General features: G+C 33.0%; 1 protein-coding gene and 1 long non-coding RNA gene across 2 annotated transcripts; both read left to right on the plus strand.

Annotated features, from left to right (window-relative positions):
- The first annotated feature begins 252 nt into the window (after positions 1–252).
- On the plus strand, positions 253–2058 carry LOC21389693 (zinc finger protein WIP6). The gene is given in 4 exon segments (XM_024162756.1): positions 253–404; positions 406–661; positions 1226–1545; positions 1896–2058. Coding segments are annotated over 4 exon segments (891 nt in total).
- Positions 2059–6683: 4625 nt separating this feature from the next.
- On the plus strand, positions 6684–8096 carry LOC112090736. Its single transcript, XR_002901793.1, has 3 exons — positions 6684–6817; positions 7292–7412; positions 8026–8096. It is a non-coding gene; the product is annotated as an uncharacterized LOC112090736 (long non-coding RNA).
- Positions 8097–9066: the final 970 nt, after the last annotated feature.

Below are 9066 nucleotides of genomic sequence, written 5' to 3' on the forward strand. Positions count from 1 at the left end.
GCTCTTGTTGGCGGAGGCTGCAGCGCACGCTGCTGTGCGCTGCAGCGCGCGTGCCTAGTAAAACAGATCTATTTTGCGCAGGCTGCAGCGCCCAAACGCGCTGCAGCGCGTCCGTGCGCTGCAGCGCGCACTCTTTCGCGTTGCAGCGCGTGCTTGCGTCAGCCTACCCTTCCCGAATGTGTTTTAATCCAATTTTGTGATATCAAGATTGAGAGATATATTACAATCTCTCTAACAATATCATCAGTCAGCATGCATACTTCTACTACTACTTCTTCCTCCTTGAACTATATTTGCACCAGTACTGAGAGCGCTTGTCCAGTAGCGGCAGATAATCAAGAAGATGAAGATTCCGTTTTTCTCTCTCTTGGCCCTCGCGGAAACCACAATATCTTCAAGCAACACAGCCATTTTTCATCACTCTTCCTTAAACCAACCTCAGAATGATCAAAGCCTCATGAGCAGACATGAGGAGGGTGTTACCGTTGCTCTTCACATTGGTCCACCAAATGCCGGATCAGTAGTACGCCCTAATCACAGTGGAGGTCCTCCTATTGAAAGCCAGTATTGGATTCCCTCACTGGCGCAAATCCTCGTCGGTCCGACGCAATTCTCTTGCTCAGTCTGCAACAAAACCTTCAATAGATACAACAACATGCAGGTGATGATGAAAAGAACCTAACTAATATACCATACTTTTTGGTATTTTCATTTCGGTCCTTCGGTTTTTTTTTCTCCTTCTTCACTCCTTTTGGAACTTTTTGTGTTTTTCTTTTCATCAGTAACTTTGAGTGATACGCATAGTGCGAGATGGGTAGTTTTTCGGGTGTCAACATGGTTGGGATGAAATTGCTTTTCTTGATTATAGTTGCTGATTCTCACCGGTTTATTATTATTATTTTTAAAAAATAAGCCTAATCTTTTTACTGCCTGGTACCGTAATTAGAAATAGTACTACCAAACATACTACTGAATCCTAATTAACCTATTTTTCTTTTTTCTTTTTAATCCAAGACAATCCTAAATTACTTAAGTCTTCAAGTAGTTATAATGATGTATTGTACTTTGGCGCAATAGTCTTGGCATAAAATGTACGATTGAGTACACTATTATATGCATTTTATGTAGGTATTCTTCCATGATCTTTTTCTCTTTTGCGTCAACTTTACTTTGTAATATATAGTACCTTTAAGTCCAATATCCATAGTTTTTGTGTTCAATGCAGATGCATATGTGGGGTCACGGTTCACAATACAGGAAGGGCCCGGAATCTCTAAGAGGGACAAAGCCAGCCTCATCAATGTTAAGACTTTCATGCTATTGCTGCGCCGAGGGTTGCAAGAATAACATTGACCACCCGAGGTCAAGGCCATTGAAGGACTTCAGAACACTTCAAACACATTACAAGCGAAAGCACGGAGCGAAACCGTTCGGTTGTCGCAAATGTGGTAAGCCCTTTGCGGTGCGAGGGGACTGGAGAACTCACGAGAAGAACTGTGGGAAGCTCTGGTTTTGCATTTGCAGGTCAGATTTCAAGCACAAGGGGTGCGTTTAGAATTCGTTTAAAAATGATTTTATTTTTTGTATAAAAACGAAAATGAAAACGATTTCAATCTCAGACAGAAATCATTTTTGAAAATGCCTTTGATAGTTTTATCAAGAGATTATTTTTAGTGTAAAAAAACCAATTAATGTCTCTCTTTCTTTCTCTCTACTCGAGAGATGAGAAAACGAAAATAAAAAATGATCTCTCATTTTACACTAAACTAAAAAATCGTTTTTATTTTTATTTTTTGTCTTTATTGCGCCAAACACCGTTTTAAAAACATTTTCATTTTTTTTTCTCAAAAAATGTGAAAAACAAAAACGAAATCAATTCTAAACACGGCAAAGAGGTTGCTCAAAGATCATGTTCGTGCTTTCGGGGACGGCCACACACCACACACAGCCGAGTTGTGTGAGATTGAGAAAGAAGACGCAGATGAGTACGACGATGATGATCATGATGGAGATGAGGAAGAGCGCGAAAATGATAGTTTTGAATCTGTTGTTTTTTAACTATTAGTTTATTTAATAATATACCGGATCTTGCCAGCTTGCACTTTTTTTTCTTTTATTTTTTTGGTGGGGGGAGGATCAGTAATTTAACGTGGTGAAAACTTGTAATCTGTTTCTTCAATTTTTCATCATGTTGATTCAATTTTTCATCACGTACTTCAGATCATATGGGGTGCACATGGCTAGGGGTTTAAAATAAATATTAACTATAGTATTCTACTTTTTTATATCGTAATTAAGTTTTCTATTATTTGACAGTTGATGTTGTAATTTTTACTTCTTCAAATTGTCAGCGCGTTTAAGTGCAGGCTTACGGTTAAATCTATAAGAACAATAATTAGTAATCTTACGGTAATTAAGATCTAATGAATAATTTTCTCTGGTGTTCTTATATCATAATTTATAAAAATCTCTTGGCTAAAGACTGTTAATGTTGCGTATCAGTAATTTGATAGTTTGTCCTCTGTGTATGTATCTGTGTATGAGAGAGAGGGAGAGTTGGAGAGGGAGAAGACAAAGATGAAACTAACAGTATCATGAAAGCCAAATACGACGTCCTAATGTATTATTCACAAACGGTCAATTATAGTAAAGAAAGGCTGCCGTATTCACGGAGAGGCAATAAAATAGACAAGAATAATTAGTAAAATAAGACGATAGAGCATAATAAATTAATAAAATTAAGTACGAGAAAGAGTATTCTTGTGATTTTGTTGCAAATAAAGTAAAGAAAAAGAAAGAAAATTGACGTGAAAAAAATTAAATAGTAAAAAGGGTAAAGAGTCGATACAAACATTTTCAGACCCAAAGGCTTGCTTTTTTTCCTTTTCTGACCAACTAACAGATCATATGAATACGAAACATTTTCAGACCCTCCTTATTCCTCTATATTACTTTGCTCGTCATATATCCCCTCTATCTATTCTTTTCTTTCGTTTAGCTATGATTTAGTATCCATTTGTAATTTAAAATCCACTTTTTTCTTTGCTTTTATATTCAATTTATAGAAGAAATTTGCTAGTAATTAATAAATTTGAGATGTGCGTAGGGAAAATTTCGTTTGTCAATGTGGCTGACGCCCTAGCCCATTCCTTTGCTACCACCACCGAGTTTTTCACCAGCAAATCAATGTGAGTTTTCATCTAGGAGCTTTAATGGCAGATTTGATTCGTGTCTCTACTGGTTTTAGAGGAATTGATCTTCATTCAAGTGTGTCCATGGGAGCATTTAAGGGATTAAATATGTTGGTTTGAAAGAAAAACAGAAAAGCGAATAATTGCAGCAAAATTAGTTTTTAAAATGCTCTTAATATCACAGGACCATCTCATGTTGCTATATAAAATAATTATCAAATAATATATGTATATATATATATATTTTTTTTAACCGAAAAACGACTACTACAAAAATATGAGTAGCTCATGCTAATTCCATGCCGGTCAACGCGTTTGACTTGCATGGAAGAATTTTCATTTTGGTTGCCAGTGACAAAAAAAAAGAAAAAAAAATGTTCTCACGATGGTTGTGCTCCAACAGATGTGAAAAGTCAGTACTATTTGACGTTGGTCACAAGGATTTTATTCACATGAAAAAGTTTTACTTACAACAAAAAATTCTGGGACTAAAACTGTTGTAGCAAAAAGTTTTAGTCACACCGTAATTTGTGTCTGAATGTATTCAATTTTTTTTTTTTTTGTGAGAAAAGATGTTTAATTAAGGAATTGAGAATAGATATTTTGATGGGTCATTTAGGAATTATCGTTTAAACCAATTTTATAATAACAAACAACACGTAAATTTAGATTTAGTGTAGATATATATATTTTTTGAATATATAGTGTAGATATAGGTCTCATTCAGTTCGCGGATTCGAGTTTTTAATTCGAGTTAAAATTTAATATTATATGAGAGCTTTGCACTGTAGTAGAAAAAATTAGATGTGACTTTTTATGAGAGCTTTTAATAGTAAAATTAGAATTAAAAATTTAAATTGGTGAAATAAACGAAACTATATTTGAAAGTTGAGTTAATAAAAAGGCGAATATAATAAAAATATTTAAGAGCTGCATAAAGTTTTTTTTTTTAAAAAAATGGGCATTAAAAAAAACTCAAAAATTCAGGTCGAGGGGCGAGAAGGGAAAACATTCCCTGTCAGGAGTTGAAGTTCGAGATAATAACCTGTGTACTAAAATATAAAAATATTATTATTTCAAATTTCAATTCGTTAATCATTTAATTTCAAAATTCTAAATAAAAGAATAAATAATAATCACATAATTTAACAATAGATAAAAGTATGTACTGACATTCAAAAGTACATATTACAACATATTAATTTTAATAAGCATATCATATTTTGAAAATAAAAATAAAAAAGATAAAACGAGTGAGTATACAATGGAGACCTAAATCTGACCCCTTAAGAAATTGGGTTTATCATGCTCCACTAAGATCAAGGGGAAGATCATGTCCTTGGAGGAAAATCGCAAACTGATCAGGCTCACCTTATGGGTTCAGAGTGGGAACTTTTCTGCTCGAGAAAGCAAATAATAGACCATGTTACAGGTGAGAGCTGCACCACATAATTTAGGCGAGTGCAAAGTTTAGCACAATTAGTAAAGTTGCTAGTAATGTAAGTGATTGAGATATTTGAGGTGCATTATTTAGTGAAAAATGTAGAATAAACATTTTTTTATATTCATGAGTCTCTAATTTTATAATAGAACAATTTATATTAACGCCCCATATGTTTTATTAGAATAATATAGACAGTTTCTTAACGTAAAAGAATTACAGCAACACCCCATGACCTCTACTCTGCTAAGTTTAGTTATGAAATAATAAAAATACCCAAAATAATTTGAACCATTGTTATACTTAATATCGACCCTCCATTGTTATTAGATTAGGAAAGCAAAAACTCTAGACCCATTAAAAGGAAAAAAAATCTTTAATCTATATTTATAATAATCTATCTATATCTATAACTATATAAAAAATCACACTTTTTCTGTAGCTTCTCCTACGTTCCACTGTTAAAAGTATTAGTCTTTCAATTTTGTTAATATTTTTTTCACAAAAAACTGTAAAAATTTTAAAATTATTTGTACACTAGACTAAATTGTAATTTCTAATTTTCTTGGTATTAATCAATCACCTAAAAAACTCTCTGAAACATATATATATATATAAAGAAAAATCCAGTGAAATAGCTTTTAATAAATAATTTTTGTGATTTAAAAATTCAATAAAAATAATTTTTAATAAAAATAAAAATTAATAAAATATCAGTAATATCCAGCCGTTCGTTTTATTAATAGTTTCAATCATTAAATGTTAAAACTAGTCAAAATTACATTTGATTAACAAAATATACAAAATAAATAATTTTAATATAAATTCAACAGCAAAAGTAAAAGACATAACAATTTATTTTTATGGAAAAAAATTGTCTGACATATAGAGTCTATTTAGTTCGCTGATTCGAGTTTTTAATTTGAATTGAGATGTGACTTTATGTGAGAGTTTTTTATCATAATAAAAAAATTAAATGTGACTATTTATAAAAATTTTTTACTGTAATAAAATTTAAATTCTAAACTCAAATAAGTGAAATAAACGGGACATAATTCATACCCTACACCCTGCGCGAATAACCCATCCTTTGTATTTTCAATTTTTATAGCCGTTTGTAGCAGTTTCCTTGTTTCTCTCTCTAAAATCACAGCACCGTCACGTTCTCTCTCTTTCCTCTGTCTCTGTGTCTCTCTCTAGATCACACCGAGACCTATCTCCCCTTCCTTCGATTTCTTCTCCCCCTCATGATTTGCGCTCTAACCTTCACTTTCACTCTTTTTCTCTCTTCTAGCCCCTAACAAAGAAACAAGCCCCCGTGTTCCTAACCCTAACTCACTGAGTTCACTTCGCCTGCCTCGCCTCGAACTCGGAAGGAAGCAGCTTCGCGGGCACTCGCACGCTCGATTGAGTCCCGAGGTGAGGATCGTATCTTCAAATTTTCATTCCCTTTAAAAATGTATCTTCTTCAATTTTTCTCAAATGTATCTTCAATATATTTCTCATGCATCCTTCTTAAAGATTTCTTTAAGGGTTTTGATAATTTATGGCCTTTTCTTTTCTTCCCTTTTTGATGTGGGTCAAACGAATGAAAAAAAAAAGTCACTCTTCTTTGGGGGCTTCGATCATCTATGGGTTTTTCCCTCTCTGATGGAGGTTATTTCTCCTTCTTCATATGTTTTTTTTCCCTTACGTTTGGATGGGCATTTTTTCTTTAAAAATTTTCTGATGATACTTCCAATTATCGGTTGTTTGGTTCATAAGTTTGAAAGGTAATTTAAATTTTACAAGCGAAAACGTTTTAGCAAAAAAGTTTAACAGTAGTTTAAGCTACGAAACAAACACAAATTCTTGTATTCTGCTCTGCTCTGTATGGGGTTGCAATGAAAATCTTACATTTTATCTTCATGTCTCGAGTTTATAATTTCTTGCCTTAGATAAACAAAAGTATCGCGAACACTATAAATTTGTTATGATAATAGGAGGTTTTCATACGCCTGATATTTTTCTGCTATTATTAGTGATCATAACCAGACAAGGGAAGACAAACATGCTTGTGGCATGTGGCCTTACCGGCATGGAATTACCTCAATGAACAAGCGCTTGTTATCAAGAGATTATACAAGTACAGCTGATGTGGAATCAAGAATTTATGTCGATACAAATGCCATGGAATAAAAATCAGGTAATACTATGTCGAAGGAAAAAAAATGATGTCCTGATTTCAGAAATTTTACAGCATTTGACAGGTTGGCTCTCTCTCTCTCTCTCTCACTGTCAATATAATTAATTTGCTGTAGTTTATACTTTGTAGTGGTTTTCTTCATTGGCTTAGCCACATATTTTACCTCAAATTAACGTTGTCATAAATTCTATTTCAACATGTATTTTACTTTGTTTTAGAGATTCATTATGAAAAAGTTATTAGGTCATTTTGTGTTCTACTATGTATTATAATGAACGAGTCATTTTTGTTATTTTGCCTTTGTCATATGCTTTTCTTTCCCTTTTTTTTTCTCTCTAATTATATCTTCATTTGAACACTTTTGTTGCTTGATTTTATTTGGTTCTTTTAAATTATCAACACTCCATGCATTTTTGGCGATTAGGTCTTATATTTAAGGTTTTTGGAATTGATCATTGATCTTCTATATCACAGCTTTGAAGACTTGGCTGTAGGCTGTATAGGAAAACTTGAGAGGAAGGTGAAATTCTTGAGAAAAACTAGCCCATATGAATTCACAACAAAAACTTATATCCTACCCCAAGAAACAATACAGGTATGTTTAGAAACTGAAATTAGATCAAGCGATAAAGAGGGGGAAAAAAAAGAAGATGAGCCAAATGTCTTTTCTGGACAATGGTTGTTCTGGTTTAGGTATTAGAGAGGTTGTATAGATATAGTATTATTATAGCGTTGCTTTTTCCCTTCTACCCTGTTAATCATTTATATTTCTTCAAATTTTCTCTTGTTCCTTTGCTTTGTATCAATTAATGCATGTCTTTTAATTGTACATGTCGTTGGTCATGCTAGCAATAATGGGCTCGCGTCTTCCTTTTCAAAATTGGAAGCTAGTAAGGGACATTTACAGTCTTCTTTATTGGAAATTTGCATCCTTCGTGCTCTATTGTCCTCAACATGAATGTGTACAATTATTTTAGTTCTCTCTAAGATGTATGAGGTGTGAAGAATGATGGTGATATCTTTGCTGTGATGATATATATTACATTTTTGTAGGGCTTGTGCAAGTTGCATGTGAGATAGAACCGTTGGGTTTCCATTTAAAGTAATATCTAAGATATCCTTTTTTTTCTGCTTTAAGTTTTTCTTTCCATCCAAAGATTTTGAGTAAGATTCTGATTGTTTCTTCTTCATATATTTTGCTTTAATAGGTTGGTCATGAAGCATGCTAAAAATAAGTGCTTCAATGCAGAGTCAACTATACAACAACTAATGACTCTGGTTAATCATATAGCTGTGAGTTATTATGTTTTTTTTTTAATTTTTATTTTTAGTCCCCTCTTAGTTACAGTTATTTTCCTGACCAATTCAGCCTCTTAGTTACAGTTATTTTCCTGACCAATTCAGCTATAAAAGTGCTCTATGATAAATAGAAACTGATTTCTTACTCCACTGACTGCTTAAGTTTGGTGTCTCTTTCTCTGTTCATCTTAGTTTGAATTAATGATGAACAGATTCCATTCTTTGAAACTGACTGAAGGAAAGAAAAAGATGTTTCTCCGTTTTAGGAATTATTTAAGGCATTGAAAGTGTTGGAGAAAGTTGAACAAAATTATGCAGAAAAGTTAAAGTGGAGCGCAAATGTAGTTCAAAAGGGCGACTTGTGGAAATATCTTCTCTATACATGTCCTTATTCCTCAAATCTAAGTTTGACTCCTGTATTACTGACTTTTCTTTTTTTTTTTTCATCCTGAAATTTCTGGTACATTAGTATGAACTTGTCTTGAAAGAATTTAAGTTCTGATTGTCTTACTGAATTTCATCATCGAAAGAGTTTAGGAATATTTCTTTGACTTTTTCCTTGTATATTTGCTCAACCAACTTTTGTAACTATAATGTTTCGATGTAAATAGTTATGCTCGACACATTAATTTTGTTTGAAAATTAAACGTCAAATGGTTATTTAACTTTCTACTCATTGGTGCGACCTTCGCCGATCAAAATGCTAAATAATCATAGAACAAAACTTATCTTCATCTTTCTTTCATTCTATATATATTTACAATCTCTAAAATGTGTTATAAAAGTACAATATGATTTTCATTTTGCATCCAATAAATTGGTCACAGCGTCGACGCACGGAGCATGTGAGCATCCACACGCGGAGCATGTGCTTATAACTAGTCGTCCATATTGGCTGGAATAACTTGGAACATTCTTTGTTGTTAGATATGCCCATATGCTCTATGAAA

This window comes from Morus notabilis, unplaced genomic scaffold, assembly GCF_000414095.1.
Source record: "Morus notabilis unplaced genomic scaffold, ASM41409v2 Scaffold1522, whole genome shotgun sequence".
Classification (NCBI taxonomy): domain Eukaryota; kingdom Viridiplantae; phylum Streptophyta; class Magnoliopsida; order Rosales; family Moraceae; genus Morus; species Morus notabilis.